At 42.1% G+C, this 23522-nt stretch overlaps 1 protein-coding gene across 2 annotated transcripts in view; it reads left to right on the top strand.

Moving 5' to 3' along the window:
- The window catches only part of LOC147685085 (uncharacterized), a 120244-nt gene extending 111106 nt beyond the window's left edge, over nucleotides 1–9138 (top strand). For both annotated transcript variants that reach the window (XM_086940958.1, XM_086940957.1), the window contains one exon: nucleotides 8902–9138. In XM_086940958.1, coding sequence (XP_086797084.1) covers nucleotides 8902–8991 — 90 coding nt within the window. In that variant the 3' untranslated portion in view covers nucleotides 8992–9138. The remainder of the gene's footprint in view (nucleotides 1–8901) is intronic.
- The last annotated feature ends 14384 nt before the right edge of the window (nucleotides 9139–23522 follow it).

Raw genomic sequence — 23522 nt, 5'->3', positions numbered from 1 at the left:
TACTCATCATCTGGTCTCTAAGGACTATCTTATTTACAATACATACCTTCACTGCTCAATTGGGAAAGCCTGTCTCAAACAAATTATGGTCGCAAGGATTTTGGGCCTGAAAATTAAAGATATAAATACAAATTGGCCAGTCCTTTACAAGATTGTGAAGTGCAGGCTGTGTGGCTACAAAACTGAGTCTTTCGACCATATATTGTGCTGCTGCCTAAAGATGCCCCATGCCAGATGCTCCTTTTAAAGCTGCTTTTCCTAAGCCACAGCATAAGACAATGTACAATTAGATATTTTATTTCTCACGGAAACTTGGCTGACGCCTCACTCAGAAGCTGACATTGTGAGCATTCTACCCAAGGATTACCTCATACATCACCAGAACAGAATAAAGGGTATAGGAGGCGGCCTAGCGATTATCTACAGAAATTCCTTCACATGCAGGCTACAAGAAGGAGGAATTGAGGACTGTGAAAGTGCTCATTTTTCACTCCAATTAACCCCCAACAAATCCCTTTCAGGTATTTTGATATACCGTCCTCCGGGGAGCACAGGTAACTTTGTTAGCTCACTACTGGAAACCACTACCTCCTCTTGTACCTTGACCCCTAATTTCATCCTGCTTGGTGATTTAAATCTACATTTTGAGGACAGTACTAATAAAACTGCTGGGGATCTTATCTCAGATCTAAAAGTACTTGACCTTCACCTGATTAACTCAGAGGCAACTCATACTAAGGGTCACCTTTTGGACCCTCTCTTCGCCAATTTTACAATAATTGAAGCTCGCCCCTCACTCCCTCTCCCTTGGTCCGATCACTTTCTCATCCCTTTTATGTGGCAAACCATCATAAATACTGGCCACATGCCAATTCCAAGAGAACGTGACAGACTATGGTCCAGAATATCTTTTGAATGCTGGACACAGGAGTTAACACGCTCTACTCCTCTTGCAGACCCTGACCCCGTGATAGCCAACAATAACTTTACCAATTGGCTCACCTCCACCTTGGATATAGTCGCTCCCAAGATAGACCTAAAGAAAAAAAGTACCACCTTTAAATCACCATGGTATTCACAGGAACTCAGGAACCTAAGGAAAATCTGCAAAATTCATGAGCGCAAATGGAGGAAAAAATGGGACCCTACTATCAAGGAAGAATACAAATTAGCGATGAGGACATATAAAGCTGCGCGAAAAGCAGCACAAGCCTCCTTCTTTGATAAAAAAATCAAAGCTGCCTCCAATTCTTCTTGTGAGACTTATAAAATAGTCAAAGAGCTCCTCACAATACCCAATCCCCCCTCAAACCAACAACCCACAGTTGCCAGATGCAACCAAGTAGCTTGTTTTTTTCAAAATAAAATCACTAATATTTTACAGTCACTCCCACCTTTAATCGATTACAATCCCCTGGCCGTTCCATCAGCCCTCGTCACTAGTCCAACTCTAGACAGCTTCAACCAACTGTCTAATGACGACTTTCTGAAAGTCCTCTCAGACTTGAAAAGTGGCTCCCCTAACGATCCAGCACCTATTCGCATCCTTAAACAAGTCGGACCTACCATCTCGCATCTGGCCACCAGCCTTATCAATGCCTCTCTCAACCAAGGAGTGGTCCCCCCCAATTGGAAACACGCCATTGTCAAGGCTTTACAGAAAAAACCAGGTATGGACCCCGCAGATCTGACCAACCTCCGCCCAATTTCCCTCCTACCAGGCCTAAGTAAGATTGCAGAGAAGGTGGTCAACCAGCAATTGTCTGCCTTCCTTGAAACCAACAATCTTCTTCGCCCCACACAGACAGGCTTCCGTCCAGGTCAAGGGACTGAGACAGCCCTCCTGAAAGTGGTTGAAGAGACCAGATGCATCTTGGATTCGGGAGGATCAGTGTTACTGATCCTCCTGGATCTAAGCGCTGCATTCGATACGGTGGATCACAAAACTCTGATTAAGCGCCTCTTCAGTTTGGGAGTAAGGGGCACAGCCCTTGGCTGGCTCTCTTCGTTTCTAAAAGACAGAACATTTCAGGTCTGCGAAGGGAATGTGCGATCCGACATCCTCCCTCTCCAGTGTGGGGTCCCCCAGGGCTCTTCATTGAGCCCTACACTTTTTAATACATACATGGCCCCCCTGGAAGATGTGGTCTCCCCTTTTGGGATAAAAGCCGTCACATATGCTGACGACACCCAAATGATTGTATCATTCTCACTGGAAGAGGACAAGCTCAAAAATCTCCATGACTGTTTAGAAGGAATTCATGCTTGGATGTCCACCTCAAGGCTCAAGCTCAATGGCTCGAAAACTGAGCTCATGCTGTTGGGAAACAAAATACCATCTCTTCCCTCTGCCATGTGGCCAGCATGCTTAGGCCCCCTCCCACAACCCAAGACTGAATTAAAAAGTCTGGGTTTTTGGCTTGAACAAGACCTATCCCTGAAAACGCAAGCAAAAAAGACAGCTGGTACATGTGTGGGGTTACTGCGTTCCACCAGAAAGATCCTCCCATTACTTCCGGGACCCTCACTGAAATTGCTCGTCCAAGGTCTAGTCTTATCAAGACTGGACTATTGCAATGCTCTCTTTCTGGCTGCCCCAGAATCTACGATCAACATTCTTCAAAGAACACAGAATGCTGCAGCAAGGATCCTTACAGGGACCTCCCGTAGAGTTTCAGCCAAACCCGCCCTTAAGGCACTACATTGGCTGCCGATCCGCGAAAGGGTCAAATTTAAGGCCCTTTGTACCACTCATAAAGCTATGCAAAATCAAGGGCCCCCAATGCTAAAAGCTATGATCTTCCCATATAGACCCAACAGGCCCCTACGCTCAGCCCAAGGTCATCTGGCCACAGTCCACAGAACCAGAAAAGCCCGAACTGGAGGACGTCGCTTCTCGGTTACAGCGGCTACCACCTGGAACGCTCTGCCATCTCATCTTCGTTCCGAGACCAATCATATGAAATTTCGGAAGCTTCTTAAAACGCATCTCTTTCCGCAATAACTTTCCTCCCTACCACTGGCTTCCACCCCCAGAGGTTCTGCAATCTCAGCGCTGGGACGCTCACGGGCAGCCATGTGCTATAGAAAACCTAAATTTCATTTCATTTCATTTCATTTCATAAGAAATGGAAACGAGGCTAGGAATGTTGTTGTTACCACAATGGAGCCAACCGAATTAGCTACATTTGGTAAAAACATCAAAGGGGTACAGGACCTTTTAACAGACTCCAACAAGACTGTCCAAACCTAAAAACGGAAAACCTAAATCTATTCTCATGAAGACCCAAATAGCATCCAGTCATTACTTCTTATTATATGCAAGTCTACAGACATTATTCCAATGCTATCCTGCACCACGTAACTTCATGCACACCACTTGAACACGCCACTATTATCATGTTTCCTTGCACAGACGTCACTAGTTAAACCCTACTGCAATGGACCTGAAGTCTTTCTTCCGACATCTGTGCACTTCAAAGTTGTTCCTTTTACTGTAAAGCATTAATGTCGACTGCTATCTTGAATCCTTCTACATCATTCCAACATTTTTGCTTCCTGTTTTTAGTATTTATGCTTTTTAGCTGTCACTTACTAAGGTGCTATTCGTTGTGGTCTTAAAGCGCCCCCCTTTCAAGGAATGCTGAACTTAGAGCCATTTTGGGTAACTGCTGAGCATGCCAGGGTTGGCTGCTAATCTTCACACAGTGGAAAGTTTTACTGTAAAGTATTTTAATGCTCTTTACTTTTTTGTGTAACTTATATATTACTGAATCCACATATATATTCTAAAGATTTGTATTAAGCATACACTAAAAGTTACCTTGACACCCATGTCTCACAAAAACCCATTGCCCCACTTTGACAGTAGAACCACTTATGTCATGGTTGGTGTCATAATACTTCCTATATTATTCCTGAACCTCCTTGATGTTCTTTTTCATTTTATGTGGTCAACAATCATCTACCTTAGTCCTTCCCATCCAGCAATGGCATATTTAAAAACAGGAACTTATCCCCTCATGACTCCAAGGGGGCATTGCCCTTTCACTTCATGGAGCATAAGACGACACAACCATACCATTTTCAATAGTTCATCCTCTATATTTTTCCAACAGTTACACACCAGTTTAATGATACTTTTGATCACTTGGCTGAATCTTTCCTCCTCTCCATAACTACTAGAGTGGCACAAAGATGTCACTTTATGTAAAACACCAGTACACTTTAAATATTTCAACATTTCTTCTGATTTAAACTGTACACCATAATTGATCAATATACTAATCGGGGAAAACTTGTCACGGAATGTCTCATCTAGAAAAACAAGTATTGTTCTAGATCCAACCTTTCCCTTGACTTTAAATCCAACAAACTTCAAAACTAAGTCAGTCATAATAAAAATGTATTTGCAGGTACCATAAGTGTAGCCTACTGTTCCTGTGATATCCATCACTACACTCTCTCATGGCATTGTGGGAACTTTCTATGGCACAAAGTTGTTGCTTTAATGTCTTTCATCTATTCTGCCAATCCGGGTCATAAATATAAATCTCTAGCTCCTTTTTCATGTTCTGGATATACCCATGTGTTCATCATGACACAGTGAAACACATTTTTTCTCAATTCATTTGTCAGAATAACTTTATCTCCTGTCAGCAAAAACAAAATTCTTCATTAAGTTCATCTGAAACCTCCCATTATGTTTTTATGCTTTTTCTAACAATTACTGTAAAAATTACTTTTACAGCCAACTATACCTTACATGTTCCCTAATCACTGCCAACTCCCCATTTGCACCATACGCTAGTACTCGCTTATCCTTGGCTATTGCTTCACTCTTCCCCTGATCCACGCCAAGCAGATGGGAAACACTATACTTATTCCACTCATTCTTATTAAATTCCTTCATTAAAATTGGCAACCCGATCAACAAATCTGCAAAACTATTATTTGCACCTGGTTTATACCTCTTTTCATATTTATAATCATGTAACTGCATGGCTAATCTCTCAATCCTAGTAGGAAATATTCACAACCCATGGGTTGTCAACAATTTTATCAGCGACTTATGGTCACTCATGAGGGCATTTTTCCCCCAAAATGAATTTGAAAATGGATCCAGGGCCCACATGCACAGTAACACAGCCCTGTCAATAACACAGTACTTCTCGTCAGCATCCGACTGTGACCGAGAAGCAAATATAATCATTTGCTGTGTTGCACTTGGGTAAAAATCGGCTCTAACCATCCTTCACTCATATCAGTTGCTGCAATGGTTTTGCTTTCAGTTAATATCCTTCCTTGCAAAAAGTAACTCTGGAAAAAGAAAAAAACAATTTGAGATCAGAGTGTGATCCTGATTATGGTCAATGTACTTACCTCATGCGAATAGGATACATTTTTTCCTTAAGCTTTGCTTCCCATTTGCAAGATGTTAATGTATTAGGTAATGGCATTTTAATGTGATTTTTATTTGTGTCTGTTGTACAAAAATGAACAGTCTTTTTTAATGAATTGTATTGTATTGAATAAATTGTCCTTGTTTTAATTAACTTTTTCTTTATTGCTCCGGGATGAATGTGATGTGATAGTTATTTGCTTTATGACTTAAAGTTGTACCCAAAAGGGAATCTTTTTTTGACAATTGTCGCCTGGTACCCTACCCTTTTGGACGTTGGGGTCCTCTATTTTATTAGAGAAAAAGGGTATATTATAAATGACTACACAAATGTTTCTATGTTATGCAAAAGATGTCTCACTTGGTATTGTTTTCTAAGAACTTATGAACAAATTTCAAGTAGAGCTCAGCTAATCATAAAAAAGGTTGTGGATTTTCCTTACAGCAATTGCTTCCACTGATTTACATTTTGGGTAACTCCCCACATCTCTCCCAACAATTCTGTCAAAAGTCTCTGAAAAACAGTAGATGCCAAAGCAAGTTGAAAGGTCCTATGAGGGAACTGAAAACAGCCAAAAAGACTAATGAAATCAGTGATGTTCTACCTGTCAGGGTCCAAGGCATCTGGGGGTAGGCCGAAGACCTATCTAGGGTCGAACGCCACTTAATTTCCTTTGTCATGGCCTCTATTTTATCACTGTTTGCATATAATGCAGTGTACTTCGGATTATGATTGAATTTGCTCTGGGTGGAGGGTCACTGTTCTAATACTTACTGCTATTTTACCACTTAACTTACACAGATGTGTCTGTAAAGTGGAATTTTGCCCTGAATTTTGACTCCTTGTCCTGAATTTTGCAGTCCCTACCCAGAATGTGCCCCTTTGGCAGGCGGTAACCCTGCTGACTATGAGCACGTGAACAAGCATAAGAACATGATAGTAGAAACTGCTTTTGCACTGGAGCTTTCAGATTTTTCAGATTCTACATTTATTATCTATTATTTATTTTCTCAGTGAGTAGAATCGGATTCATCAGAGTATGGCCATGTCCATTTGACCAGGAATTGATGTTCCACATTGGTAGTAATACAGATTCTGAAATCACTATGCAAAAAGAGTTATCCAGAGACTGAAGTCAGTACAATGCACTCCTTGTGTAACTAGGGTGCCACCTGGCCGGTTTTACATTGGCACAGCCGGTATTTTAATGTCCCTGCCGAAACAAAAATTAGGAAAATGACCTAAAGATTTTTTCCTTTATTAGTACATACTTTCAACATTAAGGGGCTGATTCCGATGTCGGACGGAAGGTCTCCGACCGACGGTTGGAGCCCTTCAGCCCACATCGGAACGTGCTGTTTGGATTCCTTTCCGACCAAGCCATTCCAATGGGCTCGGTCGTAAAGGAATCCGACTCAAATTTCCTGATGGCTTACGACAGGCTCGGAAACCCTTCAGTACTCTCCCGGCCGCCTCTTTCCGACCGAGGGAGTACGATGGAAGTTTCCCACTGCTTTTTCGTGCTGGTCTTTCCGGCACGAAAATACAGTTGTAAACTGTCTTTGGGGGCCCCCAGTAGGGCCCCAGTGAGTGCAATTCTGCCGAATGGTGGCCTGGGGGGCACCTATGGTGCTCCCCTGTTGATCCCTGCACCCAGTGGCAGGCACCTTGGGGTGCCTACCACCCGGTGCAGGGATGAACTGTATTTCTGCATTTCACAATGCAAGCATGCATTTCATTCGGAATGCATGCTCGCATTGTGAAATATACGAGTGCGACTGACCGGGGTTCGGGTGCATCGTACTTGCAGGTCTGTAACAGACGACAGTAGGTCGGTCGGTTACGATTCCCGACCGATGTCAGACGGACTCCACTCCGTCCGACATCGGAATTGGCCCTTAATGCAAGAAAAACACTTTAAAATGTGTTTGACAGGTGCCAAAATGACCACTGATTGATAATTAAAGTAAACGAACACAGTTAGGCCATGTTAAAAACGAATACAGATGATTTCATGCTAAATTCTAATTAAGAATCATGTCCAGGGCTTTTCACAACCTGCACAAGTATCTGTGTGGATATGTCCTCCAGTAACCCATAGGTTTCATCTTATCTTTCACTCACCATCAGTTCCTGGCAAGATACTCAGGTTGTAGTATGCATGAGCGTAGTTTATTCTGTGATACAACCTCCGACTTCAGCACATCCGTCGCCTTCATGCCTGTTACAACTTCCACTCCAGGTCAACCCCAAAAATTCTAAACCTGTGAGCTGTACACAACACCTGCTCTAAAGGTGGATGATATTTGAGGGAAAATGAGTGATGAGAAAACTAGAATGCACCACGCCATATGTTTGAAGCCACACAAAGCCACCATGCGAGGCTTTGAATGGCTTAAAAAATATGGAGTAATGCAATACAGTGCAAATCGCTGTGTTGCATCACTCTGTTCAAGGGAGGCGTTCGATGGGCATTGTGTGGGTGTTCCCATGCAACTCCTATGGTTTTGATGCATTCCTAGATTTACTAAACCTGGTAAACCTAGGAAGGTGCCAAAAAGATACGCCTCCCCAGGTGAGGCATAGGAAGGAGAAATATGTTTATTTCTCCTTGTTTTTTCCTCTTTCTATGTGTTGCATTCTTCAGCACGCATAGAAAGAGGCAAACGCCTCTGAAGATTGTTTTTGAGCAGGAAGGTGACCCTCCCTGCATAAAAACAATCCTGCCTATGACAGAGGCACCCTTTCTTGCTCCCTCTCAGCACACATATCCACGGTGTGTTAAGTGGATCCACTCTTGTCCCCCCACTGACACCGAATGGATTCACTCTATTCAAAAAATCTCATATCTTGACCGGGCTAATAAACTTGTCAAGCAAACAAAATTCTGGGAACTATGGGACGATTGGTTTAGACTTTATGTTTCCAGTCTATCACATTGAGCATGTTTTTTTTAAATCTATCTTTCTGCATCCTTCCCTCTCTTTGGTTCCCTTTCGTCTTTCTTTTTCTCCCAAATTTTGTCTATCTCCTTTTTTTGGGGGGGTCTTAGCACCAAGCATGTTTACATTTATTCTGAAACTTTATGGTCCAATGATTAACTATATGCTATACAGACTGCTTTGGTGCTGGGGTCACCTTTTCTTTTCAGTACCTATTTCAGAGGAGCCAGCTGTATTTACCAGCCGAGAGGTATCTGTGCAGACCAGGTATACCTCCATCCTCCAGCCAAAATGGCGCCACTGCAAAGGGAAAAAGCCAAGAATGCACCGTATTGGATAAATAAGGTGCATCCCTGAACTCTCCTTGTGACGCAGCGCAGCTCAGCAAGGTGACATGCTGTGTTGCCCTGCGCCAATAGGGTCATAAATATGCCCGTAGTGTGTGTGGGAGACGGGTATTGATCTGTTTGTATCTCCTTTCTGTCCATAGAGATGTATTATTCTCCATTGACTAATGTCAAGAGAATGTCGTTAATGTAATTATTGTTTCTTTTTAGCTTCAGAATTCTCAATTGCAGTCATGTGAGACTCTGCACCCCAATAAATGGCCGATATATCCAAATGCTGTAACGGCCCTCCATCATTGAACCTATTAAACCGGAAGGCACCGGATTTGACATAAGGTGAAGACTGCTGAGACTATCCATCCGACCAGCTCAGTTCCAGATCTCCACTAGCGCTGTGTTGACATTTTCTGTTGGAATTTTAAATCAATAAATATGCTAATACTCTAATTATTAGGCGTTTGTCCATTTAAACTTGCAAATTGTGTCTAAATATTATTTTTAAAACATGCATTTCTGATGTATCCTTTTGTCAAAAACGGTCTTATTCTAGGATTCTGTTTCTGAAGGAGGCATACAAAGTCATTGCTGAGCATCACCTTTGTAATACAGATAGCACTGTTGCACATGCGATAGCACTACCATTAGACGGCATTCCCTCATTTGCATGGGGACCTGGCCCCATGTATATGAGGGAATAACTTTGCTCTGCACCTTCACCATATTACCGCCGTAGGTGCAGAAGCCAACATGCATTCAGGAGGTGCAATGAAAGTGCGCCACAAAAGATAGCGAACTTTCAGCGCACCTCCTAAAGGTAGCTCTCTGGAGGAATGAAAGAGGGCCCCATAGCCCCATTACCCCCCAGCCCCCTGCCTGCAGGTGGGTGGAGTCCCTCACTAAACTCACCGGCACGGAAATCTTTAATCCCTCTTAAAAAAGTGCAGGCAAGTTGCTGCCTGCACAGAGAAACACAGAGCAGCTTTTAAACAGCTGCTCTGTATTTCTCTTGAATGCGCTGCCCTGTGGCAGCGTGAGTTCGTGACTGAACTGAGAGCAGCACATTCAACATAATTTGTTGCACTTTCCCTGTTTGCACCAGGCACACCTCCTTAAACATGCGCTGTGACACAAACATGAAAAGTGCACACTATTACAGATAGAATGAACTTTACCTGTTTGACCCGCAGCCATGTTTAAACAGGCGCGCTGGCTGCAAACAGGGAAAGTGCGCCCAATTAGGAAGAATGAGCTGCTCTCAGGGCAGCAATGAAATCACACTGCCCCTAGAGCAGCACATTCAAGAGAATTACGGAGCGGAGGTTTAAAAAACGCTTTTAACCCGTTAACCACGGCTGTAATTCTGCCGAGGTGCGGGTGTTTTCGTGCGCGAGCGGGGCTGTGTTGGCCATTGGCCGACGGCAGCACTGGGGAGGTAGTGCTGCCATCGGCCAATGGCCGACGGCAGCAAGGAAAGGGTTAAGAAGGATTAGAGGTCCCTTTGCAGGCAAGTACAGTGAATGACGGCACCTGTATGCAAGTGGATGTCTGTGGGGGTCCGTGGAACCCTCTTTCATCCCTTGAGAGGGCAGCGTATCATCTTTTTTTAGTGTGCTTTCATTGTGCCTCCAGATGGTATGTTGCCTCTGCGCCCATGTCGGTAACACGGCATGGGCGCAGAGAAAAAGTGATTTACACATTTGCCACGCACCAATTCAAATGAGAGAATGCCTCTCGATATCACTGGCATTACATGGACACTAGTGCTATCTGTAATAAAGATGGGGCCGCACGTGCAATAGTGTGGGATGCTCTCTTATCGTCAAATCATTTGGCCCTAGTATAAAACACAACTGCTTGAGGATGTAAACAATCAACATGAAGATTTTAGAGAAAAGTAAAATGTAGTATTGATGAAGACAGCACAGCAGGATAGCTTGAAGTCTAGGTTTATTCAGCTTAGGAGAAGCACAGCGACAAGGGGCAGGAACAGCTATCAACTGCCAGAAGGCAACATTCTACCACAAAGCATAGAACATACAAGCACAAAGGTTCTAACTACAGGTGCCTGGGAGGCACAACACAGTGAATACTACATTATCCTCTTTTCTGTAAAACAAAAGAAGAAACATTCGTAGATGGAGAAGGAGGGAAGAAAGGAAAAGAAAAGAAAAGAAAGAAAGAAAAACCAGAAAATTAGATGGGTAGGAAAAGGAAAGAGAAAACACAACTGGATGTGAAGAGGAAAGACAGAAGCAAAAGGTTATCTGAACCTGGCAGGAATCTTACACACTCTATGACTCCTGCGAGGCCCTGGTACAAAAGCAGCATCAACATTACTGCCATTTCCGTTAATATCAACAGTACTAAAACGTTTGTCGTTTAAAACAGAGCTAGGATTGGACTGAGGAACACAAGTGAAAGCATCATCACCACTAACCTTCACAATTTTACAGATGTTCCACCAATCCTTATTATTCACACGTACAGCATTCCCGCAGACCTTATCAACTACAAGTGGCTGAGAGAATTTGCTTCTACCCTTGGCGACATGAACAGGATTTTTAATGCGAACAACATCACCAGCACAAATATCATGGGGAGCAGATCTCTTCCGTTCATCAAAATAAGTTTTTTGCTTCTTTTGAGCTTCAGATACGTTGTCTCTGACAAAATCATCAATACCATCCATTACATTCATCTTCACCCATTTTGACATCCAGCCCGGACAAATTTTAGTAGAAGGTTTCCTACCCCTCAGGAGTTCAAAGGGAGAAACCCCGGTAGAAGAATGAGCTGTTGTACGGTAAAACCATAACATGGAACGCACAGCATTCTCAACCACACACTTGCTGGCATTGGCCCACTGGACACAGTTGTTGAGAACACGGTTCATCCTCTCAACAAGGCCATTGGCCTGGGGGTGGTAAAGAGAACTTTTTTTATGAGTCACACCACCCTGTTTAAGGAAAGATTCAAATTCACAACTGACAAATTGGACACCATTGTCAGTCATGACAACTGAAGGAAAGCCCTCTCTCAAGAAGATGTCTTTCAAAAAGGAAATAACACTAGCAGAAGAGGGTTCACTGATAAAACGAATTTCCGGCCATTTGGAGTAATAATCTAAATGTGTTTTCTTGAAAGAAAAAATGGAGTTTCTGGGGCACGTAGTTTCACATGAAGGTGTGGAACCACGTCCTGGTTTGGTGAAAGCCATTGTTGATGCTTCGCCATCCCATCCTCGTCGCCAACAAATTTTTAGTATTGATGAAGACAGCACAGCAGGATAGCTTGAAGTCTAGGTTTATTCAGCTTAGGAGAAGCACAGCGACAAGGGGCAGGAACAGCTATCAACTGCCAGAAGGCAACATTCTGCCACAAAGCATAGAACATACAAGCACAAAGGTTCTAACTACAGGTGCCTGGGAGGCACAACACAGTGAATACTACATAAAACTAAGTAGTATGTCCCACCCAATTGGCAGGCAACTTAAAATAAGCTTGCTGTTCACACTCTTAATAAACTCTAAGAATAACAGGATCCTTTCCTGCAAGCGCTTAGTCTGTGTTATCTAGAATCTAAAACTTGTGTTCACACTGACTCAGCCCCTTACACTGGTTGTGAGCCTTGTCATCCCTTCTTTATATACACCATTTTCCTAGATGTTGCCAGTCCATGTTTAACTTAGTGTAAACTTGTATCTTCTTATACTTCTCTTTCTCACTCTTCTATGCATCCTTCATGATGTCTATCCCTCTCATTGTTCTATTGTGTATTTCAGCCCGCTTATCTTCAAAATCATCAATACATGTCTTCTCAATGGGGCTTACTAGACAAGTCAGATTATTTCTATGGGCTCTGACCGTGTCAAACTTTATTGAGTACCTAAGGAAATGACACACTGTCTCTATTTTCTTTGAATTAGCGTAAATATTCAAGTGTTTATGCATGGAAAGTTCTGAAAAGATTAAGGGCCTGATTTAGATCTTGACGGAAATGGTTCCACTGTGGCTTTTCCTTCGGATTTCTCATACGCCAACTAAGCGATCCAACCACTCTATTTAGATACTGATGGGACCATAGACGAAAGACCGTCGGAGTGGCCCTGACAGCCAGGTATGTTCACCAGCGTCAACGGCTTCATAGGCAAAAGTGGCTGTCAGAGGGAGTACAGCCAGCTTTCCCGCAGGGCCAGTCACAATGTGCCCTCATGCCGATGTGACTGTGGGGGGGGGGGGAGACACTCCACACCTGAGTTGACGGATTGGAACAGATATAAGGCTGAAACTTACCTTCTTTCTATTTCACACTCCCTTTACTGTCATGGATCCGATTGTACAAGTCCTGCCTTTGCTGCTGCTACTTGATCACAAAGCAAATTCACACTGTCATTGCCGGAATCAAAGGTAAACTTCTCTTATAACTTGTTACCTTTTGACTTGTCAGTATACATGTAATCAAGACTTGTGCATGTTGAAATCTCTCTTACAAGCAATAACATACCAATGTGTAATCCATATGTTTGTGTAATGTTGTTGTTTAAGAAATTTAAAGAAACACACCGTATCATTTTATTGTAATTTTAAATTTGGTGCATTTTACCTTCATGATGATGGACCCTTACACACACATGGACATCAATCCAAAAACCAAAAACTGACCAGAGAGATGTATTAGCTTCATTTTCCGAAACTTAAAAATCATGAACATATGCAGTACAGATTATTGGGATAATTGCAATGTAATAAAATGTAGAAACTGCACTTAACAAGGTGAAATATTTGTTTGAAAATAACTGTAAAAGCAATGTCAGTTTCAAAGTTTTATCAATTTATATATTTATCAATTTAACATCTCCCCTTGTCTAGTAATTGTCCCGTATTTAATTAGGTTCACTGACAGAATATCGACCACAAAAATATAGATGAGAAAAATATTGAAGGTAAAATATAGAATACAAAAATATCGACTCCCTATACTTAAAAAGGTAAGTACAAAAATAGTGAAAACAAATACTGTATACAATAATAAAGTGTTATTAAATATCAATTTTCAAATATATATGATTTAAAATATAAAAATAAACATAGATTAAATACTAACTTTAATTTATAAAAATATATAATTAAATTTATATTTTTACAAATACAGCAAATAAACTTTGTTTTAAATATGTAAACACACACACACACATATATATATATATATATATATATATATATATATATATATATATATATATATATATATATATATATATATATATATATATATATATAAATTCAATGTGAGATACTCCGAAACAGTGCTCCCAATCTTCGGGTGGCGCGAGTCCGGTGGAGAAACCGGTAAACCATATCTATAAAAAGCGGCATTCTTCTCGCTCTCTCAGAAAACTCTGACGCAATCCACACAAGCTGGGTGTAATTAAAGTGGGGTTTTTTTATAGTTCATAAACCCGCCGTGACGCGTTTTGCCACCGTAGTGGCTTGTTCACACAGCGTTTCACCCTAACAGTAGCCATTACATACATGGAAATGTAAACATAATAGAAGGACTACCAACTCGAGTGTAATGCTCGTATTCATAAGCGCCATATTGGCATGCACATTCTACATGGAATTTGCCCTCCATAAATTGTGTTTTGGACTGCTGTAAACATATGTAATGTCCTGGAGGCTGTCAACTTTCAACCTTTCATGTCGTGTATCTCAGTGACCATATGTACTTATTTGCAATTTTTTGCCGCATTCGTGTCTGATAAGTGTCCTTCATTATATGCTAATGTAACCATTGTCATGTGAATGTCGCTCATTTGAAGACTGTTAGATGCTTAGTGCTTTAAGTGTATTGCATCTATCAAACATTCTATCTAACTCGGTATCCTACCCTCCGCGATATAGTTCTCATGTGTTATCTTCTGGACGCTGTGCATTTTGGATACAGTGATTCCCCACTTGCGTGTGTGCGTTTGAGCACGGTGATTTTGGCATAGTGCCCATTCTACTTCTGTTCATGTGTCGAATCGATCTAACTAGTGGGTACCAGTCGATGTCAAATCGATTTTAACAATACATATATTTATATTTAAACCTCCAGTGGGTGTATTTTACCGCGAACTCATCGGGGCAGAATAGTACGACTCCAAATTGCATCTGAGTACAACATATGTGATGTGTCAATTCTTCCCTGGTTAGTGGGTATATTGGATAGGTTCCATAGCCAACATGAATAAATTAGACTATTCATTCTTCCTCAATTTTCATCTATGCCTGTAATTATCTACTGCTAAGTGCCCCTTATGCATTGTCCCCTGTGTTCCTAAGACGATCAAAAGTGCAAATTAAAATTTAACGTTCTTATCTGCTCCTTGGAACATGGTTGAATGATGAATTGAAGAAAAGGGTAGGGTTCCTGTTGCCACAGGTAAGAGACGTGTCCCCTTCCTTTCCTCCTGCAATAAAGAGATACATAGATGCATAAAATAAATATAATACAGTAATGATTAAACAAATATCAGTGGCATCCAATGTTTTTTTTTTTTTAAATCATCATCATCAGGGATAGGACATTTAATCAAGTGTGAGCTTAATGCAGAATTATTCCATTCGTAGATGTATAGCCATTTCATCATCAAGGTTGTGCCCTGTTGGAAAGTGTGTACATATCCCTACGATATGTCTCGTCTCTTTCTGTCTTAGCCTCAAGACTCTATTGCCTCCTCTGGCCTTGGGCAGGACCTGTTCTATTGCATAGTACATCAATTTAGAGCAATCTTAGTAATGGTGGCTGACAAAATGACGGGCAATAGGAGTTTGCTTCTCTTTGTTGGTGATCGCCCTCATGTGTTCGAGGACGCATTTCTTAGCCATGTGCGTCATACTACCCACATACCTGAGTTTACATGGACACTCAAGTACCTAGATGACAAAGTTGCTGGTACATGTTAAAAACTGTATTATAGGCATCTTCTTATTGGTGCTGGTGTACCAATTTTCTTTCACCATCTTGCTGTTCCCGCGGGCCTTGCAATGGCCGCACTGGAAGAACCACTGTAGATCAATACCTTTCATTTCTGCAATGTTTGACAGATCGCTATGCACGAGCAAGTCTCGTAGATTTCTACCTCTCTTGTAGGTAATGCTTGCTCTGTCAGGTAAGTTTTCACCAATTATGGGGTCGTTCTTAAGGATTCCCCAATGTCGGTTGATGACTTTTTGAATCTGTTTGGAGTTCCCATTAAATGTCATGATCATGCGTGAAGTGTTTTCTTCCTTGGTAGTAACCTCTTGTTCTGGTATCCTCGGAATATTTGTTCTTTCCACCTCTGTTATCCTTTCTACTGCTTTTTTGAGGACCCAGTTGGGATAGCCCCTAACTTGGAAACGTTCAATCATGATGCATTCCTCCTTGTGATAATAAAAGGGAACGGAGAGAGGCAGCCCTGACACTGTTTGCTAGGGCCCCAGGAGTTGGAAAAACAACATGAAAGATTGAAAGTTGACAGCCTCCAGGACATTACATATGTTTACAGCAGTCCAAAACACAATGTATGGAGGGCAAATTCCATGTAGAATGTGCATGCCAATATGGCGCTTATAAAAACGAGCATTACTCTCGAGTTGGTAGTCCTTCTATTATGTTTACATTTCTATGTATGTAATGGCTACTTTTAGGGTGAAACGCTGTGTGAACAAGCCACGACGGTGGCGAAACGCGTCACAGCGGGTTTATGAACTATAATAAACCCCCACTTTAATTACACCCAGCTTGTGTGGATCACGTCAGAAGTTTTCTGAAAGAGCGAGAGGAACACCGTTTTTTATGGATACATATAAACATATATATATATATATATATATATATTATTCATATATAAAAAATATAAATTAACTAACATTCTTAATTAATAATATAATTGAAAATAAAATTAAATAGCATAAAATTATCAAAGATAAATGTAAACATACTTAAATATACCAAAAACATAAAATATTAAAAAAGGGAATCAATTTAGTTTTAAAAACAATTCAACAACACACATTACAGTTCATTAAAAATAAGTTACAAAGAATATTGTAAATTATACGGATTATTATAGTAAATCAAACATACATTTATATAAGTTGAAACATAAAATAAATTATTACAAATTAAAAGAAATACATATACATTTCCCAACATATTAAAAAAGAAAACAGTTTATACTAATACATTTTAAAATAATTACTCTCACCTAACACAACAGTAACAAAATATTTTACATCACACAAAAATAAGATTTACTATTGTAACTACAATAAATATAAATTACATTAAATATAGCATTACAAAATACTACAATTTACTATGCCCACTACATTTACCACAACAATATAATTAACAAAAAAAAACAATTAAAACTCCAGTCAGTACAACAGTAGGGAAACTGTTGGATTGCGGTGGCTAAAAATGACTATTCCCACAACAGTGAAGTGAGCCGGACAACTCACCTTTAGAAAAGCTTTTCCTCATTGATGCTGGATTGCTGATGTGTATGAATCAACACTGACTTCAAAAAAACTCTACAGATCGCTGTGGCAACTCATTCCAACCTATTAGCTATATGAACTAAGTAATTTCGTCTCCAACATATCTTTTTAAGGGGCTTCCTCTGCAATATACAATTGTCCTGATGATGGTCTTATAGACAACTGCAACAAAGACCGAAACGTCGACCTCGTCATCATCTCCCAAGCAATTAATGTTCTTAAGAGTGACTTTTGTGCACTATTGGTCTTAGTTACTCTTTTTCATCTGCAGGAGCTGATGTCTCGTTATGAACTGTTTTGCTGATTTGTCTATTTATCTGTTCATGACATTTTGCTTACAATTCATCATTTGATGTAACCCCTTGAATTGATTTCTGATATATAAAATAGAATATATTTTCATATAAATAGGATCTCCTGTGTGCTTTTTCTCTCTTTCTTTGTGATTAATATCAATATACTTTACTGTTATCCTATGGATACATTTGAGTTAGATTGTTGACAACAAACTCGAAGACTTACGCTAGCAAATCATCTTAATCAGTAGACAAATAAAATCCCTCGTAGTCAATCCCTACACTATATTGCTTACTGCCCAAGCCTACAAGGGTTTATTGGGTTACCCATTTTCTTTTATGTTTTTATATCTTGGAAGGGGAGCATTCCGGATATAGGGATGAACTCTGTAGTTCCGTAGTTTGTGAGTGAGGTTCGGTGGTTCCGAACCCGTTCAATAAAGGTCGTCGGAAATGGACGATCTTGGTGTCTACGGACCGCAAATCACTAGTGTGGTGTGTACGAGTGTTTTCGCATTAGTCGATCAATGAGAACACTACGTATTTAGGGATTTCGTTTGAACCTTCGGGTTCCATTTTGTGTGTGGCAGCCATTTTGTGTGGTTGCCCTCACATAGGCCGATGACTGCGGCCGAACGAGTCTTTAGGACACGTACACCTTAGCTGACTCCTGAATGACCTGGCTGAACTGACTCCCTTACCCGAGGCTGACCTCGCTGAGCCAGTTCCTTGTTAAGCAGCTGGTCAGATCAAGATCAAAGAGCAGGACATGCTGGAGTTTATAGTACACTGCACCCACCTTTCTATCTTGCTTCCAATCTGTTTCTGCTCCTTCCTTTACGACATAATCACTGATTTGGGTTGAGGTTTTATGATGGGTTTGTCCGGCCTGACTGAACAGGATATTGGAATGTGCTTGGTCATTTCTGGTGGGCTGGACAACGGAAAGTGGGATTGTCGTCATACGCTACTTTTGAAATGTCATGTTTCTATTGGTCAGCTTGTATGTAGCCAATGCTAATTTGGAATGTTGCCTGAGGCTTAATTTTTGGCATAAAAGACCATGTCCGCTCATTGAATGTGTGCAGTCTCTAGCGAACCACCCGTGTTGTGCTTCGTAGATCTCTGTTCCTGGTTGCAGCCAAGAAACTTTGGTCTTTGACATCATCGAGAAGTGTCCCGTGTCTCTGTTTGCCAAGGCAGGGGAACTCGAAGGCATCGGGCGTTTTCCCTGACGCCGCTGGGTTCTAAAACCCGGTCCTTCAGTTGGCGCCCAATGTGGGGCTGTTTGCCAAGGCAGGGGAACTCGAAGGCATCGGGCGTTTTCCCTGACGCCGCTGGGTTCTAAAACCCGGTCCTTCAGTTGGCGCCCAATGTGGGGCGACTTCAGCGGTACCGGTCCAAGGCCGAAGATCGTGGAGAGCTTCCTGTGAAAATTCTGGAGGAAGGCCAACCACTTCGTCGACCCTTGTATGTCGTCGTGGTCCGAAAGTCTTTGATGCGAGGCTCCCCGCCTTCCGACGGCTACGAAGGACTGCTGCCCTGACTGTCGCCCTGTCTTGGAGCCTTAGACGTTTGTAGAGCGAGACGATTGACGGGTCTTCTGGTGACGCCATCGACATTTCAGTTAAGTATGAGTGGAGCGTCTCCCAGTCCTTAGTTTGTTTTGGTATCCCTTTAGTAGATCGCTTTGATTTGGTACCTGCAGGCCCCAAAGCCAAGGGACTCGTGTATTCACGAGACTATCGTTTTGAGATTTCCCTTGTAGTTTGAAGCTAGACTAGTGAGCGAAGATGCCTGGTCTTAGCAGACTTGGAAAAATATTTGGTTGTGGTTGTTCTAAGGATTCCCGGTTAGAGGATTCGTGTCCGGTTCCTCCAATTGGAACTCCTACATATGAATTATATGTGAAGCATGGTGTGGGCCCTATTAGTTATAATGAGATCTGGGTAAAATATTTGAGAAAAGACGGTGTCCTACAGTGGCCCCGTTACGGTAGTTTTGAAACTGAGATTTTAGACAATCTCGAAGTGAAACTGTTCAAGAAGAAAGCCCGGCCGGCAATGTTTGACTCTTTCCGCATATGGCGCAAAGAAGCCAAACAGAAAGAAATTAAATTAGCGAAGAAGAATAAACGAGAACGAGGTCTGTCAATGGTGCAAGCTGCTATTGCTCATAGGGATAATGAGGAAGAGCAAGAGAGCGAACAGATGCTTAGGGTTAAGAAGTTAGCGGTAGATAGATGCTACCCAGTTTTGCCGCTTAAAGAGCAGGAAGAAAAGAAAGATCTTGCGAAAGATCCTTTAATGCCGCATCAATTGTGTTCGCCACCCCCTTATGCACAGAATGCTGTGGCACCACCGCCACCAGTTGTGGCTGTGCAACCTCCGGTTGTTGTGCCACCTGCAATTCCTCCACAGCCAGCTCCTCTTCCGTTGGCTACTGTTCCTTTGGCGCAGCCTCCTCAGGGGCCGCCAACTTTGCCTCCCCCTTCGTCTGCTACTCCTACGCCTATCTATAATACTCCGTCTATTCCGACTTTGGATTCTCCTACTATTGTTCCATCTTCCCTTATTCTTCCATCTTTTCCTTCTGCTAGACAGAGAATGACTGCAGCTTTTTCTGGTTTCCTTTCTCCTTTGTTGGGACAATTGGGTATGTCCCCTGTTACTGAACGTAGACAATCACGTAGTCAGTTGCCTGATACAGATGAGCGTACGGTTTTGGATCACATGGCGCGTAGATGGGTTACGTATACTTCCCAGTATGATCTTGAGGGTATTATGGATGTTTTCGGTCAATGGAAAGCACCAAAGCAACGGTACGTCTTTGAAATGATGTGTGTGTTCCTCCATGAACAATGGGTTGACGAAGTAGGACAAGCTCCTACTGAGTTGTACCGTATACGTTCCGAGTTTGCGAAAGGGACCATTGTGAGTCTTCTTGACATTGAGAGAGCAGCTGCGACGTTGTTGTTATTCCGTAATAACACTCCTTCTGAGCGATTGTTTAAGCCTGATTCGTCAGTTAGGAGAGCAGCGCGTCAATATCCGATGCGTGAGGTTCCTCCAGTTTGGAGAGCTGGTGATGCAACTGTCAAGCCGCCTATTCTTCCACACTTTCAACGAGTATGGGTACATGTTCCTTGGAAGCGTGCTGAAGTCTTAGCGCTTAAGCAGTCTTTACCTGATCCGTGCAAAAATCCAGTGGGATATTATAAAGAGCTCACTCAGACTGTGGGTTCGTGTATCATGAATTTAGCAGACATAGATATGTTGTTTGGAAATGTTGTTCCACAGCCTATCTGGAGTACGATTCGACATACGGATCAGGATCAGGAATTGGGTGATACATGGGTTAATATTGTTGCTGCTAATGATAGACAAGTTGGAGGTGCTAAGCCTGAAGATCTTATTACTTACCTCCCTGGTAGGATTATCAATTACATGAAGACTATGATGCCTGAGGTGCGTGTTAATTGGGATAAGTTGTCTGCTTGTAAGCAGAAGAAAGACGAGACTGTGTCTGACTTTTTCACGCGGGTTGAAGAGACTTTTGTAGATCATAGCGGTCAGGATATGGCTACTGAGGGTGGCCAGAGATTGTTCGTTGACAAATTCGTACATAATTTGCTTCCCGAGTTGTGTACTAAGTTGAAGGATTCCGAGAGTGCTTGGGCTGTTTCTACGTCAGCGCAGATTTTAGCTACGGCTCAGTACTATGAAAATGGGCACAAAGACGAGTAAGAGAAATCGGATAAGAAGACTAAGGAATTGAAGACTAAAGTTCTTCTACCACAAGCTTATCCACCCCGTACTAATAATCAGCGCGATTATCAGCAACCTCAGCAATATTCGAGAAACTCGCAGAGGAACGAGTTTTCTCAACAGCGTTTTCCGTATGGGCCTAATCAGTGTGCGTATTGCAAAGAAGAGGGCCATTATAAGAATAGTTGTCCGGTTTTGTTACAGCGCACGAATGGTGCTTCTGGTGTACGAGGTCGAAGTGCTCAACAAGCGCCTAGAGGTAGAGGTCGAGGACAGAATGGACGTTCTTTGCCTCCACAGAACTCGATGAATAGTTTTTATTAGCAGCAAGGTTCGTCTGGTAGGACAGCACAGTACTATGCATATGATTACTATGTCGAAGGCGAGGAAGTGAATGGTAATGATTGGTAGGACAGCCATGGACAAAGAGAGGGAGTTGTTTCAGTTCCAGTAGATCAGAGTGGACCTTATGTTGAAGTGATTGCATCAGGTGTGTCAGAACCTTTTCTGTTAGACACTGGTGCTGCAAAGAGTTCTATAATACACTCTAAACTCCCTGGCGCACCTTTGTCTGGCTTTGACAATGTTTCTGTAGGTTTTTCTGGCGCCCCGGTTACAAATCCGATTTCTGCTCCATTGTCTCTTTCTGTTGGATCTCGTAAGTTTGAAGCACCCCTCATTTTGACTACAGGTTGTAATGAGAACTTGTTGGGATTGGATTTACTGAAGAGATTGTATGCGACGCTGTGTTGTTCTCAGTCCGGAGTACATCTTACTTTGGGTGAGAGAGTGATCTCTCCGATGTACATGTCGAAAGACAGACTTCCACCTGAATTGTCTTCTTTGCCCGATTCATTGTGGGCTACTTGTTTGAACGATGTAAGTCTTTTGGAAAATCCTCCATATGTTGTGACACTGAAGGCGAATGCTAAGTTACCACGCATTCCGCAGTACCGTATCTCGATTGATGGTGAGCGTGCACTTTTAGCGATCATTTATGATCTGATCGAAAAGGGTGTGATTGAGGAAACGAGAGGTAACGCGTGCAATAGTCCTGTTTTGCCTGTCCTGAAGAGAACAGATTCTTCACAGCCTCCAGTATATAGGTTTGTGATCGATCTTCGCGAGGTGAACAAGATTGTCGTTCCACAGTTTCCTGTTGTGCCTCATATCACAGCTTTGTTGACTTTGATTCCGGGTACTGCCACATGGTTTTCGGTGATTGACTTGAAGAATGCTTTCTTCAGCATCCCGATTGCCATGGAAAGTAGGGACATCTTTGGATTCTCTTTAGGAGGACGAAGTTTCCGCTTTAAGCGCGCTCCTCAAGGCTATTGCGAGAGTTCATCGAACTATAGCCAAGCTTTGAAAACACAACTTTATCTGTTGGTTTTACCAGATGGTGCAGCCCTTATTCAATATGTTGATGATTTGCTAGTTGCTGCCGATAATGAGGAGATTTGTAGAGATGCTACTTTGTCGTTGTTACGCCACTTGTCGGATTTTCATCACAAAGTTTCTCTCTCTAAGTTGCAATATTGTCGACAAGAAGTAACCTATTTAGGTCACCTCTTATCGAAGGAGGGAAGGAAACTGACCCCAGAAAGAATTCAAGCTATTGCAAAAATGAGTGTGCCTACGACACAGAGAGAAGTATGTGCGTTTTTGGGTATTACTTCGTACTGGAGACAGTGGATTCCTAATTTTTCTTTGTTAGCGAAACCTTTGATAGCTCTTACTGTAAAGGATACTCCAAATCCTATTCCTTGGACTGACGAATCTCAAAAGCGCTTTTCTGAATTACGTAATGCGTTGTGTTCGGCTCATGTGTTGGGTACTCCCAACTACAGTAAGCCTTCCACATTGTATGTCCACGAGAGAGAGGGATGTGCATTGTCAGTTTTGACTCAACAGTTTGGCGATAAGCAGCGTCCATGTGCTTACTTTTCGTCGACTTTAGATCCGGAAGCAAGGGCGTTGCCGAGTTGCTTGAGACCTACAGCAGCAGCGGCTGTTTCAATTCGACAGTCTGCTGGTTTGGTTATGGACAATACGTTAGTGGTAATGGTTCCACATGCAGTGGATACCTTGTTGAACCGTACCAAGACACAGCATTTAACTAGTGCTCGGTTGTCGGGTTACGAGTTGACCTTGTTAGCAAGTCATGTGCACATTAAACGATGCAACACGTTGAATCCAGCCACGTTGTTGCCAATTGCAGTTGAGACAGATATTG

The sequence above is a fragment of the Lissotriton vulgaris genome, chromosome 10, assembly GCF_964263255.1.
Source record: "Lissotriton vulgaris chromosome 10, aLisVul1.2, whole genome shotgun sequence".
NCBI classification, from domain to species: Eukaryota; Metazoa; Chordata; class Amphibia; order Caudata; family Salamandridae; genus Lissotriton; species Lissotriton vulgaris.
Note: the sequence above shows the minus strand (reverse complement) of the source record. Positions and strands in the feature narration are given on the sequence as shown.